We start from the raw sequence: 21,603 nt of genomic DNA on the forward strand, positions 1-21,603 counted from the left end.
TGCTCAGGGCCTGCAGTAGTTTCAAATTAATTCTCATAAATGACTACTGATGCATGATTTATTTGAGCAGGCACATCTCTGGCTGGGTGCTCATCTATCCACTGTGTATTTAGGACAGAGAAAAGGGGGTGGGAGCAGAGGTGGTAAGCATCCAGGGAAATGCTATTTTTTTATCATTAAAGTACAAAGTTTCAATTCTGGCTTCTCCTTGTGGGTCTGTCATCTCTCCAAACTGGTCTTCACAGCACAGAAAAAAAGTGAATATGAACCCTTTGGACCAGATCCAATTCCTGAGGCTTCCGTTAGTTCATCAGTGGTGGGCAGACCACTCCCTGTTCCCACCTTCAATCTCCCCATTTGTAGAGTAGGCTTATTCAGCACACTTTTAGACTCTTAAAATAAGTGTTATCCCCCCACCCAGAAAATGCCTGCTGGAACAAAACACCTGTTTGTTTCTTGTTGTTGTTGTTGTTGTTTCAATATTTTTTAGCTGTAGAGGGACACAAAATCTTTATTTATTTATTTATTGCTGAGGATGGAACCCAGTGCCTCACACATGTGAGGCAATCGCTCAACCACTGAGCTACAACCCCAGCTCCAGATCACCTGTTTTTTGTGCCCCATTTCAGGCATCCACAGGCTTCTGAAGCCCCTCTCACCATCTAAAAGCCGTGAGTTTTCCCGAGTTGTTAGCTAACTTTTTTTTGTTCTGTAATCTGTGGAATGTGACTTTGGCCAGTGTCTTCCGTTTGGGCCTCAATGGTGTCAGCTGTAAAATGGAATACTAATCCTACCCCACAGGCGTATTGTGAGGCTTGAGAAACAGGCATAAAACCTTTAGAATTTTACAGAATCATTACCACGACTGCTTTAACCACTAGGAGGGGAAGGGGCACATTCAGCGGTATTGCTCTCACGTCAGCGCAATCCGGGAGGAGGAACTGTGACAGTTCTCTTTCTCCACTTCCCCCGCATCCAGAGCAAAGCAGTGGAAGGCGATTGTGGGAAGGGGCGGGGCCAGGGTGTGGGAGGGACTGGAGAAGGCTTGGGGTGGGGCTGCGCACGCGGCGAGGGAGGAGACTTAGAAGAGGAGAGTCGGCTTGGGAACACAGCTACTCAGGGGCGTGGCTGCTGCAGAGCTTCCCAGTCCAGCGATCCTAGCTGGAGCCGCGCTTTGTTCTGGCCGCCGCTTCCTCTACCCTTTAGCGTCTGGATCCATCCTTTGCCTCCCCCACTGTCCCCTTCCACCTTCTCCCTGCATCTGGGTTTGCATCCTCTTCCCCAACCGCTGCACTCCCTGGCCGCCTTCACTCCTGGCCGAGTCGCTGCCTGGGATGCTTCTCTGAATTCTTCCCTCTGCATCTTCTTCCCCTTCGCCCTTTTTCGGGTCTGTTTTCCCCAGGTCCAGGTCGCTCCTCCCGGCCCCACCCCTCCAAGCCGGGAATGTCCCTCGGAGCTCTGTGCCCATGGTCCTGACCCTGCTTCTCTCTGCCTACAAGCTGTGCCGCTTCTTCGCCATGTCGGGCCCACAGAACGCGGCCGACCGGTTGACAGTGCCGGGGCCGAATGGGGGTAGTGGCTCGGGCCCATGGTGGGCTACTGGCTTCCGAGGGTCCCGCGAGGTGTCGCCTGGGGTGGGCACCGAGGTGCAGGGCGCCCTGGAGCGTGCGCTGCCGGAGCTGCAGCAGGCTCTGTCTGCGCTGAAGCAGGCGGGCGCCGCTCGGGCTGTGGGCGCGGGCCTATCGGAGGTCTTCCAGATAGTGGAGGAGGCCTGGCTGCTGCCGGCTGTGGGCCGCGAGGTGGCCCAGGGTCTTTGCGACGCCATCCGCCTGGACGGCGGCCTCGACCTGCTGTTGCGGCTGCTGCAGGCACCGGAGCTGGAGACCCGCGTGCAGGCCGCACGCCTGCTGGAGCAGATCCTGGTGGCTGAGAACCGGTGAGGGTTCTGGGCTTGGGGGAGAGTGCCATGGGTGGTGCGGCAGCCAGAGCGGTGGAGTGCCTGGGTCTCCGGTGTGCCTGGGCTGTACCTTTGCCTGCTTCACCTTAATATAGTCCCACACTACACCTCTATTAGGTATCAGCGCCTCTATTTTACAAACGAGGAAACTGAGGCTAAGGAAAGTTTAGTGACTTGCCCAGAGTCACACAGAGAACTAGTGGTGCAGTGAGGATTCACACCCAGCACCAGTAGCTTAGGAAAGGAGCCTGTCTTCGGTTCTATGGATGGAGATGGTATCCTATTGCCAATGGCTACCTACACCCAGCTCTTGGAACGTTTAGGTGCCCTTTTATGCCCTTCTATGCTATCTTCTCTCCTGACTAGACATGATCTCATTGTACTGCTGCTGATGGGGAACAGAAAGTTTTCTGCTGGAGTGAATGGGTGGGGGCGGAGGAAAGGAGGTGCAGAGCTGGGCAGGCGCCGAAGCATGTGTTCTTTCCTCCTTCCCAAATAGCACCAAGATTTAGTAAGCAGGGTCCAACTGAGCCTAGTTGCTTTTATTTTGCCTCCCTCTAGGGATCTCCCTTGATGCATGAAGACCCAAGGGTTCACTTTCTCTCCCCTCTGATGCCACAGCAGTTCAGGTTGTCAGGCTCCAGTCTCTTTCTGAATTCTCAGGCTCCTAGGGTTAGAAGAGTTTTGCAAGAGTTACTTTCAAGTCATGCAGTCCTCACAAGTGTGATGGGAGTGTGTTGGAGTGTTTGCCATTTTCAAAAAGAAACAAATCACCTTGCAATTAGTGGAAATTATACAACTGTCAAAAAATGCATGAATGAAGCAGTTTAAGCTAAAAGACCAAGATCAGCTTCCGTTTAGCAGGTCATTAATGTCTTATCTATCATCATGTGTCCTGATTGAAATGGGTCATGAATTTGGAGGGCTAGAAAAATGGAGTGAGTGCTCATTGGGTGTGGTGGGGTCCAGGTTGGTGGGTGTGGGCTTTACATGTGGATTGAGACAGTTACAATTAAATCCCCTGGGAATTGGGAAGAGAAAGCCTTCAAGATGCAAACAGTTTTATTTCTCAAGGATGAAAATGACAATCCTCACTTGGTGCTAGTTACTGAGAGAGCAGTCACTAACCAGTGTCCCTGGTCCCAAGAAACAACCCATGTACCAGTGCCAGTGTTACGTCAGGACCAAGGACAGAGTGCAGTGCAGGATCAAAATCCTTCCCAAGAAATGCGTTCCTCTAAATGGGAAGAGAGAGAAGGGGGACAACATAATGACAATTTGTGTTCATGAAATGTTTTGTGTTCATGAAATGTTTTTCCTTCTATACCAATCTACCCCTCCCCACACCAGCTCCTGTTAAAGAAAGTTCTTCCTATTCTTACAATTTTTTTTCCCAGGGGGTGCTGTACCCACTGCCCAGAAGCTCAGGCCAAAATTTCCCTCACCCCAAACTGCCAGAAGAAGTCCAACAGGTGGGGTCTCTGAACCTGGCCCCACAACACCCCATGAGGGTCTCATCTGACTACCAACCCTCTAAATTCATACACATAATGAATATAACTTCAGAAAGGTTAAATGGTTTTCATAAGATTACACAATAAATAAATATAGGAAACAGGCTTTTTAAATAAAAGCAGAAAAATATTGCACATAGGTTCAAAAAGTGCAGAAATAATACAACTAAAACCTCTCACCAACCAAATCCCTCTTCATTTTTATTTATTTGTTTGTTTGCTTATTGGTACCATAGATTGAATCCAGGGCCTCACTAAATTGCTGAGACTGTCTTTGAACTTGTGATCCTCCTGCCCCAAACTCCCAAGCCAATGGGATTACAGTTGTGTGCCACCACACCTGGCCAAATCTCCTTTTCAGAAGCAATGCACTGAAAGCAAGTTTCCTGTATATCCTTCCAGAGAAAGTCTATGCCTACTCAAGTATTTGCATATATATGTATAAGTCACATATACACAATTTCCCTTTTCAAGCTGAGAGTTGAACCTAGACCTGCATGTGTCCATTTTATCAAACTAGTATTCTCTCAGATCACAGAATTGGGAACTGAGTGAATAGTTCCCACAATCAGCACACATTTTAACTCTGGCAAGGTGCCAGGTGCATATAGAAAGATAAGGGCTGCAGGTAAAGAGACCTGGAATAAAGTCCTAGCTCTGAATTGATATTCCTGAACAAGCCCTTTCCTTCACTGGGCCTTAGGTAGGTCCTTTGAAAATGAGTGTTAGATTAGGTGATTCTTAAGTACATCCTAACACATCAGATATCTGAAAGCACAAAGTAAAGATGAAACATATTGAACTCTGGAGACATACAGACCTGGGATTACAGGTGTGCACCACTGTGTTCAATATTAGGTTTTTTGTTTTTGGTGTGTGTGTGTGTGTGCTGGGGATTAAACCCAGTGCCTTGCGCATGCAAGGCAAGCACTCTACCAACTGAGCTATATCCCCAGCCCTCAACCCCAGCACCAACCCCAGTTGCAGTGTTATCATCTGCTCAGTCATTTGTTACTGTTCCAAAATCCTCCTTGGGCACCCGCCCACATTACCTTTGTTCTTCAGGCCTTGATACCAACTTCAATTTCCTCACACCACAAATAATACTGTGGCAAGCATCCTTACCCTCCTGCCCTCATTAATCTGTGGACACTCTTTGGAGAGATTGCCTGCCCCAGCCTGCACCTCCACCCACAGTGCCTCAGCACATTTATAGCCCTACACCCTGCCAACTTCTTATGATCCAGCATATGATTTTGCCCATCTAATAGGCATAAAGTGAGAGCTGTTGTTCTAATATTCATTTTTCTGAATACTAGTGGGTTAGAGCATCTTTTTATTTGTTTGCTTACATTTTGGATTTCCTCTTTTATAAATTACCTGTTTATGTCCTTTGCCCATTTTTTATCAAATTCACTGTCTTTTCCATGTTGATTTGAATATTACTTGTGCACTTTCCATATGATCTCTTGCTGATTTTCAGTTTTTCCTGGTTAGGGTTAGACACTGCATTAACTGGCTTTCTTTTTCTTCCTCAATCATGCCAACCCTGATGGAGCTCATCAGCCTCCAGACCTTTGTCTTGGTCTTCTTACTCACTGTTATGCTCTTCTCTGGTATTTGCAAGCAGGATTTTCTCAATATTTAACTCTTAGATGTCACCTCCTTAGGTACATCTTCCCAACGGGCATGCTCTATTACATTATCCAGTTGCTAGCATCATGGCTGTATCACTAAGATCTTGTTCATTCACTCGTTACTTGCTAATCGTTGACTTTCTTATTAGTTGAGGGTAAACCTTGGTCACTGTTTAACATTAGCCTCTCTAGCACGAAGCAGGATACACAGTATGTGCTCAACAAGCATCTGTGAGTGAATGAATAATGTGCCTTAGTCAGGGAACATTGTGTGAGGAAAGGTTTGAAGGCAGAGCTAAGTGTGATGTAATTCAAGTGACACTTAAACTGACCATAAGTTAACATTTGAATGTTTATTATGGAGGCATGGTGCCAAGCACTGTATATGGATTATCTAATGAGTCTTTTTTTTTTTAAAGAGAGAGAGAGAGAGAGAAAGAGAGAGAGAGAGAGAGAGAGAGAGAATTTTTTAATATTTATTTTTTAGTTTTCGGCGGACACAACATCTTTGTTTGTATGTGGTGCTGAGGATCGAACCCGGGGCGCTACCGCTTGAGCCACATCCCCAGCCCATCTAATGAGTCTTGATAAGAATTCTATTAGTGGGCTGAGGATGTGGCTCAAGCGGTAAGCGCGCTCTCCTGGCATGCGTGTGGCCCGAGTTCGATCCTCAGCACCACATACAAACAAAGATGTTGTGTCGGCCAAAAAAAAAAAACAAAAAAACTAAGAAATAAATATTAAGAAATTCTCTCTCTTTAAAAAAAAAAAAAGAATTCTATTAATGTTCTTATTTTCCTGTTGATAAAATGAGGAAACTGAGGTACAGATATAAAGGACCGTGCCCAAGGTCCTTCACAAAATGGCAGAGAAGGACCTGGGACCCTGGCGGTTGGCTTCAGAGCCAGAGCATACTGCTCGGGGAGGAGATGCGGAAGAGATGGGTGTAGCCAAGATGGAGCACCTTTATATTCAGAGAAGCTTGCTCCTTGCAGGTCTAGAAGTGAGGGTAAGGCTGGAAGGATAATGCTGTCCTCCATGTCTCATGTGATACCAGTGAGGTTAAGAGGATAATTGACCAGGCCCCCATAATGAGAAAGCCAAGCTCCCCAGGCTGCGGTAACTCCCTCATCCCCTTCCACTTTTTCCTCGCAGAGACCGCGTGGCTCGCATCGGACTGGGCGTGATCCTGAACCTGGCGAAGGAGCGCGAACCCGTGGAGCTGGCGCGAAGCGTGGCAGGCATCTTGGAGCACATGTTCAAGCACTCAGAGGAGACTTGCCAGCGGCTGGTGGGGTCTGGAGGCCTGGACGCGGTGCTGTTCTGGTGCCGCCGCACAGACCCTGCACTTCTGCGCCACTGCGCGCTGGCGCTGGCTAACTGCGCGCTGCACGGCGGCCAAGCGGCGCAGCGGCACATGGTAGAAAAGCGCGCGGCTGAGTGGCTTTTTCCGCTAGCTTTCTCCAAGGAGGACGAGCTACTGCGTCTGCACGCTTGCCTCGCTGTGGCTGTGTTGGCAACCAACAAGGAAGTGGAGCGCGAGGTAGAGCGCTCGGGCACGTTGGCGCTGGTGGAGCCACTCGTAGCTTCGCTAGACCCTGGCCGCTTTGCGCGCTGCCTGGTGGACTCCAGCGACACAAGACAGGGCCGCGGGCCAGACGACCTGCAGCGCCTAGTCCCTCTACTCGACTCATCACGCTTGGAAGCACAGTGCATCGGGGCCTTCTACCTCTGCGCGGAGGCTGCCATCAAGAGCCTGCAGGGCAAGACAAAGGTGCGGTACAGGGTAGGGTGGGTCAGTGGTTAGAGAGCGCCTGGACCTGCTTCCCAGAGGAAGAGACGTTCAAGAGGGACTAGAAGTACACCTAAGAAGTAAATGAGGGCTGGGGTTGTGGCTCAGTAGTAGAGTGCTGGCCTAGCATACATGAGGCACGGGTTTGATCCTCAGCACCACTTAAAAATAAAATATTGTGTCCACCTAAAACCAAAAACTAACTAAATAAATAAAATAATTAAATGAAGCAAGACAAAGGTTGAGGGGCCAGTCATTTGGGCTTTGAAGGCAAGACTCAGAGTTTGTACTTGGTTTGAAGAGCAAGAGGAAGACAGGTTTTAAAACAGGGATCTTGTGTTTGTTAAAGATCATCCTGGCCGCTGTGTGGAAAGGGGGTTGGCAAGGGTGAGATTGGAGGTAAAGGAACCTAATAGAAGGCTATAACATGGGACAGGGCATGTCAGGAATGTCAACAGCGACAGAGAAGCACTCAAGAAATGTTTAGGAATGGAGTTTGCAACTTGGTGCTTGGGAGGAGAAAGAAGAGCTGAGGGATACCTCTGGCCATGAACATAGGAGGCCCAGTGGATGTGGTAAACTGGGTGAAAGACAGGGCAAAGTTGATGAGAGGAAGAAAGTGAATGCAGTGGGTCATGTTGAGTTGGAGGTACTTGAGAGATGCCCGGCTGGCAAGCTTCAGTGGGCAGTTTAGCCACCTGAGTTCTGGAATCTTGAATGGAGATGGTGACTGGAGACAGAGGCTTGTGGTAGGACATCAGTGTGTCAGCCAAATAACTCTCACCAGCTAGATGTGGAGGCACACATCTGTAATCCCAGCTTCTCTGGAGGATGAGGCAGGAGAATGGCAAATTCAAGGCGAGCCTAGACAACTTAGTAAGACCCTGTCTCAAAATGAAATAAACAGCTCGGGGTAGAGTGCTTGCCTAGTATGTGCAAGGCCCTGGGTTTAATCCCCAGTACCCAAGAGCAAAAACAAAAACCTCTCACTTTAGTCCCAAAAGGTCCCTACCTCCAGGGTCTAAACCATGGCTTTTGCTTACTGCTTTAACTTTGTATGTGACCTTGGGCACCTTCTCTTCCTCTCTGGGGTTAATTTTTATCCTTTGGAAAATTGAAGGGATTGGACCACAGATTGCAGTTTTTACCCTGGTTGTGGGGCTAGTAATAGTTTCATCATCAAAAGTTTGTGGGGTTTATTTTTTTAAATATTACTGGTTCAACATTGTTCCTATAATGTTACTTTCTCTACTTTGCAGTCCTCTGGAGGCCTTGGGTGTAGGTAACAGCTAGTGTGCAGGAAATGGTATATCCCATGGCACCCACAGCTGCACCCACAGCTGTTATTCATGGGTGCTCACAGGTGATGGCCACTCATCACATGTGTCCCTTCAGGCAAAAAGACTTGTGTTAGGAGTCTCTGAGGTCTCTTCCAACATCTAATTTTCTAGGAGCTTCTGATTCTTCTCTCTGAGTCTCAGAGTTGAGCCATGAGACTTGCTCTATAAAGCACATCATTCTGCTTTGGGAGAAGGGATTTGGATGGGTGTAGGGATCAGGACCTCAAGGACTGGGTCTGGGCAGCAGTTGTGACCACAAGATCTGTCACCCCTTTCCCATCAAGGACAAATGAATGCAGTTCAACAAAGATATATTGAATTTCCAGTCTGTGTCCTTCATTGTGCCAGGCATAGAGCTTCTGTGGTGACTAAGCATGTCCTTACCTTATAATCCAATGGAAATTGCATTATCCACTAGTAACAGTGACATTCAGAGCATGATACAAGTCCTGTCTGGAGGTGTGGCCCAAGTTTCGGAGGAATCAAAGCAAGCTCACAGAATAGATGCTAATCAATTTGGATTCTGATGGATGAGTAGGTTTCCCACAAACAGGCTGAAAGAACTAAGAGTTTGGAGACACCATGGGTGGAGACCTGAGGTGTGAGCACCTTAGTAGGTATGTGAAGGGAGCTGGGTGCGGTGGGCTGTTGGCCATGCTGAGAGCTCAGACTTCATCCCAAGGTGGGTAGAAGCTGTGGAAGAGACAGGCAAGGGGAACCTGGTCAAGAGTCCAGTGAACTTCACAAGGGAGACTCCACAGGACCAGGTGACAGTGGATGAAGGCAGGGCTAGGGCAGATTGATGCAGAGGGGATTCTCAGCAGAGAGATGAGACAAGTGGGAGGGACCGGGCATGTTTGGGAGCGGCTGGTGAGCTGGCGGACTCTACACGTCCTCTCCTCCCCTCCTCCATAGGTGTTCAGCGACATTGGCGCTATCCAGAGCCTGAAACGCCTCGTTTCCTACTCCACTAATGGCACCACGTCAGCGCTGGCGAAGCGCGCACTGCGCCTGCTGGGCGAGGAGGTGCCGCGGCGCATTCTGCCCTGCGTGGCCAGCTGGAAGGAGGCCGAGGTCCAAACGTGGCTGCAGCAGATCGGCTTCTCCCAGTACTGCGAGAGCTTCCGGGTAGAGCCTCGGGGTCGGGCTTCCCCGAGTGGGACTGAGCGCTTCCCTGAGAGCCGCAGGGTCACTGGGGTCCCCATGAGCACAAGCGACTGCATACTTCGTGGCCCCATAGGCCCCAGGCGCCACGGTGCCCTTTTGGGGATGGGGAGCCTGCACTCATCCTGGAAGTCCCTCATCTCTGATCTGGGTCCCATCCACCTCCTCCACTGCCACTTCCAGTTTCCTACCCTTGTATCTGTGCTTGAAATTTGGGGGTGGGGGAGGGGAGTCCTTCCTCACATCTGACTTCTCCCCCAGGAGCAGCAGGTAGATGGCGACCTTCTTCTGCGGCTCACAGAGGAGGAACTCCAAGCCGACCTGGGCATGAAATCTAGCATCACCCGCAAAAGGTAAGGGGAGCCCCGAGCCAGCAGGACCCTACCAGGTCTAACTAACTGCCCGCACGGCCACTAGCCAGTCCTGAGTCAGGATCTCAGTATCTTTTCCTCCTGTGGTGCAGGTTCTTTAGGGAGCTTACGGAACTCAAGACATTTGCCAACTATGCTACGTGCGACCGCAGCAACCTGGCCGACTGGCTGGGCAGCCTGGACCCACGCTTCCGACAGTACACCTATGGCCTGGTCAGCTGCGGCCTGGACCGCTCCCTGCTGCACCGCGTGTCAGAACAGCAGCTGCTGGATGACTGTGGCATCCGCGTGGGCGTGCACCGCGCCCGCATCCTCTCCGCTGCCAGAGGTCAGCCCACACACCAGGGACCCCACCCCAGCTCCGACCCTGGAGGGGCGAGGGGAGACAGGGTGGAGCTCAGAGCCTCCCAAGGGAGTGATGGAGTTCTGCGCTATGGCAGACTGGGCTGTGAGGATCTAAAGATGTAGCCCTCAGGAAGTTCACAGTCTGAATTGAGTAAGGCTAGGTGGTTCTACTGGGAAGCATACCCCGGATTCCAGTAGGGGGTGGAGGCAGCACTTACTACCCTATTCACCCAGATCTAAACTTCAGAGGAGACGCCTGACCAAGTATTGAGGGGTGTATGGCAGGGATGGAGTAGCAGGATGGGCAGCCCAGGTCAGGGCTCAGCTTGTGCCATAGTAGTAGGACAGTGCATGGGCCCATACATGGGGTAGTAGCCAGCTTACAAAGTATGGTTTCTGGAGATGTTTTGCAATAGCATCTAGGTAGAGCTCTAAAAACCCTATTTACAAACTTATTTTCACTAATTTTCTATTTAGGTAGTAATTATCATTAACACCAGGTACTAATATTAATTTTTTTTATACATTTATTTTATTTATTTATTTTTATGTGGTGCTGAGGATTGAACCCCAGCCCCCTAATATTAAATTTTTAAGATATTACCTCATTAATTTCTACAACCATCCTATGCAGTGGGTGGTTAATATGTTTTAAATCAACTTTATAACACCTTTTAAAGAATAGAAAGAGGGGATGGAGTTGTGGCTCAAGGGGTAGAGCACTCACCTAACATGCGTGAAGCACTGGGTTCGATCCTCAGCACTGCATAAAAATAAAATGAAGGTATTATGTCCACCTACAACTAAAAGTATATATTTTAAAAAAGAATAAAAAGAGGCCCTAAGAAAAGTAAGTTTCCAATTTGAAGAGTTTGGAAAATATACGCCTCTGTGATAGAGCATTTCAATCATAAGTGTTACTTCTAAAGATAATGAAACTAAGATTTAAAGCATTTAATTTCCCAAGGTTATAAAAGCCAAAAGATGTCAGAATTGGGATTTGAGCCCCTGTTTTTCTGCTTCATAAACAGACAAATATCTGTGGGTGTTAATTCTGAATACTATAGGAAGAAGAATTCTTTTCATTGAACCCATTCATTCAGCAAGTAGGTACTGAGCACCTTCATGGCACAAGGGACTGGGCCTTGGCTTCATTCTTTTGCTTCAACCAAACCAGGTCAGCTTTTATCATTTTCACATTACAGCTCTCAACAAAAGTCTAAGATTTTATTGTTTTAAGAAAACAGGAAGGTCTAGGGCAAAAATAACTTTCAAAAAACAGTTTCTCTAGGGAATAAGGAGCCATGCACAGGTTTTTTTGTTTGTTTGTTTGTTTTTGTTTGTTTGTTTGTTTTGTGTGTATAATTGTTATTGTTTTGTTTTGATACTGGGGATTGAACTCAGAGGCACTCAACCATTGAGCCACATCCCCAGCCCTATTTTGTATTTATTTAGAGACAGGATCTCACTGAGTTACTTAGTGCCTCACTAAGTTGCTGAGGCTGACTTTGAACTTGTGATTTTCCTAACTCAGCCTCCCAAGTCGCTGGGAATATAGGCATGTGCCACCATGCCCAGCATGTACTGTTTTTAAATGGGGCAGACATGCTTAGGTTTGGGTTTTAGAAAGACCCCTGTGGTGACTGGAGATGTAGTTTAGGGGGAGAGTGTTTGCCTAATGTATGAGGCCCTGGGTTCTATCTCCATCACTGCAGAAAGAAAAGAAAAGAAAAGAAAAAAGAAAGAAGGATGGTGTAAAAAATGAATTAGATGGGACAATCCTAGCTGGATTTGGGAGCCCATTGAGGTGAATAGTGTCAAGGATCTGCACATAGGACCCTGTGGCTAGGTAGAAACCATAGAGCAGGGTGCCTGGTGCTGAGGCTAAACTGTGATATTCAAAAGGCTAGATGTATTAAATACATTTTATTTATTTTTATGTATTTATTGGTATTGGGGATTGAACCCCAGGGTGTTTAACCTCTAAGCCACATCCACAGCCTTAAATACTTTCTTTCTTTGTTTTTCTTTTCTTTTTTTTTTTTTGTGTGTGTGTGTTTTGTACCAGGGATTGAACCCAGGGTGCTTAACCCTTGAGCCCTTTTTATTTGTATTTAGAGACAGGGTCTCACTGATTTGCTTAGCAATTCACTAAGTTGCTGAGGCTGGTTTTGAACTCTGATCCTCCTGCCTCAACCTCCAGAGCCACTGGGATTACAGGCATGCTCCACCATGCCCAGCTTAAATGCATTTTGACATGATATTTTCAACTTATCATGGGTTTTCAGGAAGTAGTAACCTCATTGTAAGTGGAGAAGCATCTGTGTTTATTTGTTTATTTATTGTAATATTTATTTTTTAGTTGTAGTTGGACACAATACCTTTATTTTTAAAAATTTTTATGTGGTGCTGAGGATCGAACCCAGGGCCTTGCACATGCTAGGCAAGTGTCCTATTGCTGAGCCACAACCCCATCCCCAACATCTGTATTTGTTGAATAAATAAAATACCCAGGTTTCTGGTGGAAACTGGAATGAAGGGATGAGGGGAGGACCTGGGCTGTATTGAGTTTGGAGTGCCTGTGGGCAGCTGGCTGTGCAGGTCTGCAGTTCCAGAGAAAGGGCAAGGCTGGAAGTCCATGTCAATGAACCTTTTGAGAGGGACTCATCAATGATGATGGCCTTCCTTCCTGTAGGCCCCATATCTCCACCTCAGTCACCTTTTTTGAAGCAAGCTACCTTGTCCAAGCTGGGCTGAGAGGACTGGGTAGACACAGGACCAAGTCTCCAAGGCATGATGGACTTCATCGTAAGTAGTGGGGGGGACTGCCCTCACCATGCTGTCTCTCTTGTTGGCCTCAGAAATGCTACACTCCCCACTGCCCTGTACTGGCTGCAAGCCCGGCGGGGACATCCCAGATGTCTTCATCAGCTACCGAAGAAACTCAGGCTCCCAGCTGGCCAGGTAAGGAGGGGTAGGCAGCAGGCATCCTGGGCCTTGGGGAGAAGCCAGGGTGGTGACACAGGGCCTCTCTGCAGTCTCCTGAAGGTGCACCTACAGCTGCATGGCTTCAGTGTCTTTATCGATGTGGAGAAGCTAGAAGCGGGCAAGTTTGAGGACAAGCTCATCCAGAGCGTCATGGGTGCCCGCAACTTTGTGCTGGTGTTGTCACCTGGGGCCCTGGACAAGTGCATGCTGGACCATGACTGCAAGGACTGGGTGCACAAGGTAGGTGTTGACCTGTGCCTCTGCCATCCCAGTACTGGCCCAAGGCCCAGGGGACTGAGTTCCCCTTCTATCCCTTCTTTTCTACACACCCAGCAACACTTGGCCCCAGAACACCTCTCTGGCCCAGCTGGAAGTTGGGAGCCACAGCTCTGACTGGAATGCAGCTTTAGCAAACCACTTTGGATCTCTCTCTCTTTTTTTTTTAACATTTATTTTTTAGTTATAGGTGGACACGATAGCTTTATTTTATTTTTATGTAGTGCTGAGGATTGAACCCAGTGCCCCACACATGCTAGGCAAGCAGTCTATCATTGAGTCACAACCCCAGCCCCCACTTAGGATCTTGAACCTCGGTTTTCTCATCTACAAAAGGGGATACTTACCCATGCTGTTCACCTTGTAGGATTATTGTGAGTGTCAGAGGGGGATGAAAATGCTTTGCAAAATAACCTCTGTGAGGCAGAAGAGAGTACAGTGACAGGCAGTTAGGAATCATTGTTAAGAACATAAAACTGGAAGTTTGGATCTTGGCTCTGGCCTTGGGCAAATTACTTAACTCCAAGGAACTTCATATTTATTACTGTAAAGTGGAGACAATAATAGTAGCAACTCCCTAGGATACTGTTACAAGGATTAAAAGAGCTAAACTGAAGTGCTTAGCAGAATGTCTGGCACATAGTGATTGCTCAATAATGACAGCTATTATTATTATTATGCCGATTGTATCTGTTTAATTCACCATTGTATATTCAATGTATGACACCTAATAGGAACTTAGAATATTTATAGAATAGCTGGTTGTAGAGGTGCACATCTATAATCCCAGCGACTTGGGAGGCTGAGGCAGGAGGATTGCAAGTTCCAGGTAAGCCTTGGCAACTTAATAAGGCCCTAAGCAACTTAGTGAAACCTTGTCTCAAAATAAAAAATAAAAAGTGCTGAACTTGTGGCTCAGTAGTTAAGCATCCCTGGGTTCAATCTCTAGTATATAAAAAAAGAAGAATACTTATAGAATGAATGGGTAGATGGAAACATATCGCATCTTCAAGTTAATCATTAATCAGTCAAAAAGAATTGAGGGTTGGAGCTAAGGGATGCCGTAGTTATCTGAGATGGAGTTCTTATCTTCAAGCAGTTCATGAGAAAAGAATGTGCCATCCCTGAGTCAGGTGTGGTGGCTCACACATGTAGTCCCAGCCACTTTGGAGGCTGAAGCAGGAGGATCACTGAGGCAGGAAAAAGGCTGAGACCAGTCTGGGCAACATAGTGAGACCCCTGTCTCTTAATACACACACACACACACACACACACACAGCATATGCTCGCATTGCCTAGATCATATATAAATTGATATAAATGCTAAACTACGAAGATGAACCTGTTAGATCTGTGCTTGAAGCACTGGGAAACAGGGAGCCCGTGATGGGGGAGATGGGCAATGGGTGTTTGGATGGAAGCACTAGAGTGGTCCAGATTGGCAGTTGCGGGGAGGGCCTAGCTCCAGAAGCCATGCAGGAAGAGGCACATACTGGGTCTGGTTTCAGGAGGAGGCTCTGGAACAGGAAGACATCCTGGAGGAACATGGCTGAGGACCAAGAGCCGGCAGCCTTCTGAGCAGGTGGCAGTAGCCTTCTGAGAGAGGAAGTGTCTGTGAGCTCCATGAGAGTTCAAAGGAAGCTCAAAAGCGTGTATAGAAGCTGGGTGCAGTGGCACGTATCTGTAATCTTAGTAACTTGGGAGGCTGAGGCTGGGTCACAAGTTCAAAGCCAGCCTCATCAACTTAGAATGACTCTGTCTCAAAATAAAAAATTTAAAGGGCTGGGGATGTGGCTCACTGGTAAAGCACTCCTGGGTTCAATCTCTAGTACCAGAAAAAAAGTTTATAGAATAATTGAGCCAATGACTAAACAAATGAATGATTTTGATGTGCATCTACTAAGTTTACCAGGTTAGAAGACTTGTCCTGAAGTTTTCATTTTAGCCAGCTGAGGGAACTTGAACAAGTCATTATCCCTTCCTTAGCCAGTCTCTGAATCTGCACAGAGCAATCTCTTTGGTTCTATGTAATTTTACATGAAACAAATTATTCTAAAGACTTGTGATTAAGTGTAACAGGATCAAAATCCATCCAGATGCTCAGCAGAGACACAGCAGGGCTTGGTTGAAACAGGCCTGGACTTAGGCTCTGAAGGCTCCAGTTGTAGGCCTGGCCCCTCCCGGAGTGGGTGTTTGGGTGATTGTTGGGGGGTCCTTTCCTTTCTCTAAGCTTCCTTCTCTTCAGCTGTAAAACCAAGAGGCTCCCAGAAGCCAGTCAGGGTTGAAGTTAGGCTGATTCTTTCTCCAAAAAGTCTCTGCCCCACAAAGGTGCTTGACACCCATTGTCCCAGCAGACAGTGAGGGGGAGGTGGGAGGCAGGGTGGTGACAGCATTTGCCTTGGACTGGTCCCAAAGGCTCCATCATCCCTCTCTGGTTGTTTTTAATGCTTAATTGCTTCTGGTTTTAATCCTCCTTTCCCTGAAGCCACATTTGGTGGGTAATCGATTTGGAAAACCACAAGTGAACTGCACTCAAGAAAGTCACATCCCTGTGGTTCCCCCTTGAAAGGAAAAACATTCAATAAGCACTTACCAGAGTGTCATTAATAGTAAGAAATACCATCAGAACCACCCAGTGAGGTAGGTTTTATTTCCACTTTACAGAGGAAATAAGGACACCGATTACTTCTTAACCATTCACTACATGCTCAGCACTGCGCTCAGCACTTGCCGTGGAATATTGCAGTTATTTTATGCAACAATCCTACAAGATACAGGACTGTCATTAACCTTATTTTATATGTTAGAAAACAGAAACTTTTGAGACCCCATTATTTTTGCTTCTGGTCACAGAGCTTGTGTCAGAGACTCACTAGGAACCTAGATCTGATGATTCCAGAGTGCAGCCCCCTAATTGCTGGGCTGTGTTGCTTTGTTCATTCATTCATTGTTTCATTCTTTCATCTATCAATCAAATAGTTATCGAGGGTTGACCATGGGCAGGACTTTGGGAAAGATGCTAATAAAGTGAGTAAAAAACACACACATCCCCTGTCCTTCTGTTTGGCAGAGAAAACAAACATTAAGTAAACTACATGTTAATTAATTTAAATCTGCAATTGTAGCCTGGGCTGCAGAGCCTGAGAGTATATGAGAGGGGAAGCTGACTTGGTCACGGAAGTAGGACAACTTCCCTAGAAAAGTGTTGACTGAGGGCTGGGGCTGGGGCTCAGTGGTAGCACACTTGCCTGGCATGTGTGAGGCACTGGGTTCGATTCTCAGCACCACAGAAATAATTTTTTTTAAATAAAGGTCTATCAACAACTAAAAAAAATATGTTAAAAAAATTGTTGACTGAACTCAAATCCGAAAGATGTGGGGATGTAAGTGAAAGGGCAGAGAAGCATGTTCAAGGCGGAGGAAACAGCATAGGCAGAAGCCCTCGCAGGGAAGGAAGATAACAGAGCTAAGGGTGTAGGTTCTGTGTGTCCGGGAGGATGGGGAAGGGGTAGAGATTAAGAAATGGGCTGTGGCCAACCACACAGGCCTTGCAGTGTGCATTAGAAAGTTTCATCTTTATTCTAAGAGACAAAGTCTTGAGGAGTTTTAAGTAGGATGTGACATGATCAGATATGTCAGATTTTTCATTTTTCAGAGATTATTCAGGTGAAAAGGCATTTTGGAAAACAAATTAGAGGAGTAAGAGTGGATGAGGAGAGACCTGGTAAATAGGATGGGGTTGGACAAGGCTGGGCAGGGTATAGGTAGAGAAAATTGGTGGAATTGAGAAATAAGTAAGAAGTACAATGGGCAGGGCTCGTGATGGAGCCACATAGATGCAGGGGTGAGATGAATTTCTTTGACAGAAAATTATATGGGTTTTTTCCTACACTAACAACTAATCAATTTTCTGACACCAAGGGGGTGCCCTTCAATTGAGTTTGATCCTGGAGTATCCAACTCCACAGGCTGAAGAGCTGAGTTCCACAAACCCTGACTTCAGTCACAAGTCCTGGGTGCCTAGGCCACCCCTGTCTGACTTGACTATCAGTTTGGCAGTTCTCATGATCACCACCCACCCAGCCCAGTTCAGTTTTTCTCTGTGACTCATTGAACTCAGAAAATCCTTGACTTACTCTTAGTGGGGTTTATTATAAAGGACACAACTCAGGAAAAGCCAAATGGAAACGAATCACAGGGCAGGGTAAGGAGGGCAAGGGGCTTCCCTACCTTCTCCCTGGCACTACCTTCCTGGCTTCTTCACCAACCCAGAAGCTCTTTAAATCCATTGTATAGGGGATTTGATGCATGTTTTATTAAATAGGCATGATTGTTCAATCATTGTTGATGGGGATTGAACCCAACCTGCAGCCCCTCTCCAGATGTCACCTAAGCATGCCAGGGTCTTTCTGGTGACCAGCCCTCTTCCTGACTCTCTTGGCCACTGCCCCGGCTCACCCCTGGCTGGGAGTTATCTCATTAGCAGAAGATGTACTCTTATCACTCAGGAAACTATAGTGGGTTTAGGAGCTCAGTGCCAACTCTGTCCCAAGATCAAATCTTTTTTTCACTGTAGGGGGGTGAAGGAGAAGTTGGGGGGATTTGAAGACCAGTGTCTTGCCTCAGGCTCAGTCCCAGGCCAGCACCCCACTTCCCCCCTACCCCAGCACCTATCTGGCCCTAGGGTTCCTAGATGAGACAGGGGGTTTCTTCCTCTTTTCTCTTCTCCTTTTAGGAGATTGTGACTGCTCTAAGCTGTGGCAAGAACATTGTGCCCGTCATTGATGGCTTTGAGTGGCCTGAGCCCCAGGCTCTGCCCGAGGACATGCAGGCTGTGCTTACCTTCAACGGCATCAAGTGAGCCCCAGGGAATGAAAGCCAAGGGGAGTGGGTACACATCACCCCTACAGGCAGCATGAGGATAAAGCAAACAGGCCCCTGGCCAGCAGCTCCATCTGTGCAGCCATCTGATCCCTTGGTCCTTGTGCCCACAGGTGGTCCCATGAGTACCAGGAGGCCACCATTGAGAAGATCATCCGCTTCCTGCAGGGCCGCTCCTCCCGGGACTCATCTGCAGGCTCTGACACCAGTTTGGAGGGTGCTGCACCCATGGGCCCACCTTAACCAGTTTCCAGTTCCCAGTCCCTGCTGTGTCTCCCATTTCCATGGTCCTCCCTGAAGGAACAGCTCTTTAAACAGAGTCAGCCTAGGCTCTTCTCAGGAAATGGCTCTCCCTGTCCCCTACCCTCATGGCCCACTTCAACATCCCCTTCCTCAGTATGTGGAAAGGGAAGGAAGCTGGGCTTGGGGGTGGGGGTTCCTCCTCCCTCAGGCCCTGCCATCAGGTTCTCTGTCCCCCATCCTCAGAGTTGTGTCCCTGCCAAGTTCTGGAAACGCAGGAGACTGAGGGGAGGGTCACGGCATATTCTCTCATACGCCGCCCTGAGAGCAGCCGGCTTGAGTAGGCAGCCTCTGACAGAAATCAGGGCCATGTGCAGGCCCTGGGCAAGGGCCTGCACCTGGGAGGCAGCCATGGACAGGCCCCTCAATGGCTGTTCGTGGGCCCTGATGCCACTTCCTACTGTCTCGTGGCCTTGCCCTATAACCACTCAGTGCCCCTCCCAGCCTTCCTCACAGCTGGGGTCAAGGTTGAGCTGAGCCGTCCCACAGGCTGTATATGCCTCGGTTACTTTGCTGTGCTTGTGCATGGGAGCTTCCTACCAGGGCCCAGTTCTGGGCAGGGAGGCCATGTCTCAAAGCCCACCTACCCCAGGCCTTGGTGCTCTGCCTAAGATGCCTGACCACCCAGGCCCTATTGGCTTCCCCAGCTCCTCACCCACCCAGGGCTTCCCACCCACTTGCTCAGGGAAGAGGGGGACCAGGCACCCCCAACCCCCAGCAGCCCCAGTAGCCTGGACAGCACCTGCAGCTCTGTGGAAAGAAGCAAGATCCTGAAGGGCAAGGGTGATGACCTAGCGGTTTCTCACAATGTCAAGTGCATTCAGGAATCTTGTTAAAAATTCAATTCAAGAGACCTGAGGCAGGGCCTGAGAGTATGCATTTCCCACAAATCCCTGGGCAAACCGATGCAGGTGGTCAAGGGACCACACTAAGCAGAAAGTCCTTCACAAATCTTTTGTCATTTCCCAAACATTCCACTCCTGGTTTCTGTAATCATCACAGCAACCCTGTCCAGTACTGTCCCCCTGTACTAGAAAGTAAGGAAGAAAGACCGAGTGATAAATCCCATTTTTCAAATCATTATCGGTAGCCCCAGGATTCACAGCCAGGTATCCCAGCACCCAGGTCACTGCAGATGGACTGGGCTGATGATTCCTGAGAATCGTCTTGGCGGATGGACCTCTGCAGGGCTGTGGCTTCTCCCATGCTTCAGAGAATCTAGCAGTGGGGGATAGGTTTTAGCCAAAAGGCTGACCCAGGGGTCATACAGAAATAGCTAGGGAGAAATGTCCCTGTGGCCCTCCCTCCACTAGAGTAGGAGGGCAAGAAATGTCCTCCCTCCAATAACCCACGCTCCAGCTAGTGGGGTCGGCTGTTACCTGCCCTGTACTTCCTTCTGGGGGCAGTGGGTTCACACCTCAGGGCTGGCTCAGCTCCTAGACCCCAGCCCTGCAGAGCTGGCCAGGTTTCTCCTTGCTTTTGGACCACATCATCAGGAAGCCAGAGATCTCATTGCAGGCTTGGGACTCCTTCCTTCCACTCTCCACCCTCCCCTTGTCTTAAGTGGATCCTGGCCCAATTCTGGCTTTGACCATACACCATCCTCTCCCAGACACTCAGCCCAAGTGCATGCTACTTCAAGCCCAGGATTCTGTCCTGGATGTGACAGACGAAGCAGACTGGATAGTTGCCCTCACACAGTAGTCACTAATACAGCGTCTGCATACTCCCAGGGGGATCTTTCTGCCTTTTTGTCCCTATGGGTAGTACTCAGAGAAGTTCCTGGTTTTTCTTCAAGCACACGCTCCACCACTGTCCACCTCCACTGTCCAGCCTTCTGCCCCGTCCTCTGTCTCTCCAGGCAATCAGGAGCCTATTTCTGGCTCCAGACAGAGCAACTGAACTGAGGAGCCTGTCCCAGCCAGGCCAGTATGTTCAGGGGTGGTGGCCGCCTCTGCCATGTCAAACACTGCTCAGATTGCAGCTAGGGCAAACAGCTGGGCCCTTAACCTCCACCTTAGAGCTCATCCTGAGATAGGGCTCAGAAGTAGCACCCCTCCCACAGCCTGCTCTGACTCAGGTCTGCAGAGTCAAGGTTTTTTGCTTGTCTGGGCTATAGACATTGCCCCCAGATTAAGGCTGAGTTAACAAGGTCCCTACCCCACCTCACCTGTCCCTCTAAGAGCTGCTCAGGGACATTCAGAAATCAAAAGTCCAGCCACAATTCATTCATCCTTCTCTTTAGCCTATGAAGATAGGCATCTCATCCTAGAATGTGTCCTGGAAGGTCCATCCAGGTGTGGTTCCCACATTCAGACTATTTGGGGGCATTGCTGATCTAGCCTTTCCTAGAGGAGACTGCTCAAGTCACACAGCTATCCAGAGTAGAACCCGGCCTCAGGCCAGCTCAGCCCCATGGTGCGGGGGGTCAGGGAGGCAGAAGTCTGGCAACAAGGGCCCAGGCTGCAGGGGCTCTAGCCAGCCCTGAACTACCCATTTCACCTGCATGATTTTTCAGCCAGCAAACTGGCTAACAGGGCAGATGAGAAAGTAGGGAAAAATGGCAGCAGGCCAAGCCCCCAAGGGCAGTTCTGGTTTGAAGACTGAAGTAGCCCCTGATTTGGGTCTGCTAGGGGACTTATGGGTCCTCATCAAAGCCAGTGCTTTAATATTAAATAAGATTCTACCTTTCAACTTCAGGTCCAGACCTTCCTACCTCCCTAGAAATGGGTCCCTCATTCTCTGGGAAGCTCTGGTCCATGAATCATATGGAAAATCAGGTTCAGCTCCCAGTAGACCTACAGAGACACAGGGATGGGCTTGGCACATGACTGCTGAAGCGCTCAGCAACGACAGGTGTCAGAGGGCTGTGTCAACGAAAACTGATCCTGCCTGGTGTAGCCAGGAAGATCAGCGTAGGTGCTTCTGGAAAGTGCATCTCACTGACCCTCAGGAAGAGGCAGCCAGAGCCCTGCCCAAGGTTTCCTGCTGGCCTCTTCCAAGTCTTGCAGCTTATCACCTGACAGCTCAGGAGCCGG

The 21,603-nt window shown here is 48.6% G+C and overlaps 1 protein-coding gene across 2 annotated transcripts; it reads left to right on the forward strand.

The window, feature by feature from the left end:
- The first annotated feature begins 1,079 nt into the window (after positions 1–1,079).
- Sarm1 (sterile alpha and TIR motif containing 1) lies at positions 1,080–19,645 on the forward strand. 2 transcript variants are annotated; one of them, XM_046446803.2, is made up of 9 exons: positions 1,080–1,936; positions 6,264–6,882; positions 9,156–9,368; positions 9,666–9,757; positions 9,868–10,103; positions 12,982–13,084; positions 13,159–13,348; positions 18,120–18,241; positions 18,379–19,645. In XM_046446803.2, exons 1-9 carry the CDS (start codon positions 1,467–1,469, stop codon positions 18,506–18,508), a joined length of 2,175 nt encoding a protein of 724 aa, XP_046302759.1. In that variant the 5' UTR covers positions 1,080–1,466; the 3' UTR covers positions 18,509–19,645. The 2 variants fall into 2 exon arrangements, with proteins under 2 accessions (XP_046302759.1, XP_046302761.1); XM_046446805.2 differs by lacking the exon at positions 18,120–18,241 and having other exon boundaries at positions 18,379–18,529.
- Positions 19,646–21,603: the final 1,958 nt, after the last annotated feature.

The sequence above is a fragment of the Marmota monax genome, unplaced genomic scaffold (genome assembly GCF_021218885.2).
Source record: "Marmota monax isolate L192 unplaced genomic scaffold, Marmota_monax_Labrador192_F-V1.1 WCK01_AAM20220418_F8-fsc00138, whole genome shotgun sequence".
Taxonomy (NCBI): Eukaryota; Metazoa; Chordata; class Mammalia; order Rodentia; family Sciuridae; genus Marmota; species Marmota monax.

Excerpts from the sequence above, each read along its gene's own strand:
- Sarm1 (XM_046446803.2), top strand. The coding sequence starts at position 1,467 with ATGGTCCTGACCCTGCTTCTCTCTGCCTACAAGCTGTGCCGCTTCTTC. Across the intron at positions 1,937-6,263 it reads ATCCTGGTGGCTGAGAACCG|AGACCGCGTGGCTCGCATCG; the intron begins GTGAGGGTTCTG and ends TTTTCCTCGCAG. Across the intron at positions 18,242-18,378 it reads CTTACCTTCAACGGCATCAA|GTGGTCCCATGAGTACCAGG; the intron begins GTGAGCCCCAGG and ends TTGTGCCCACAG.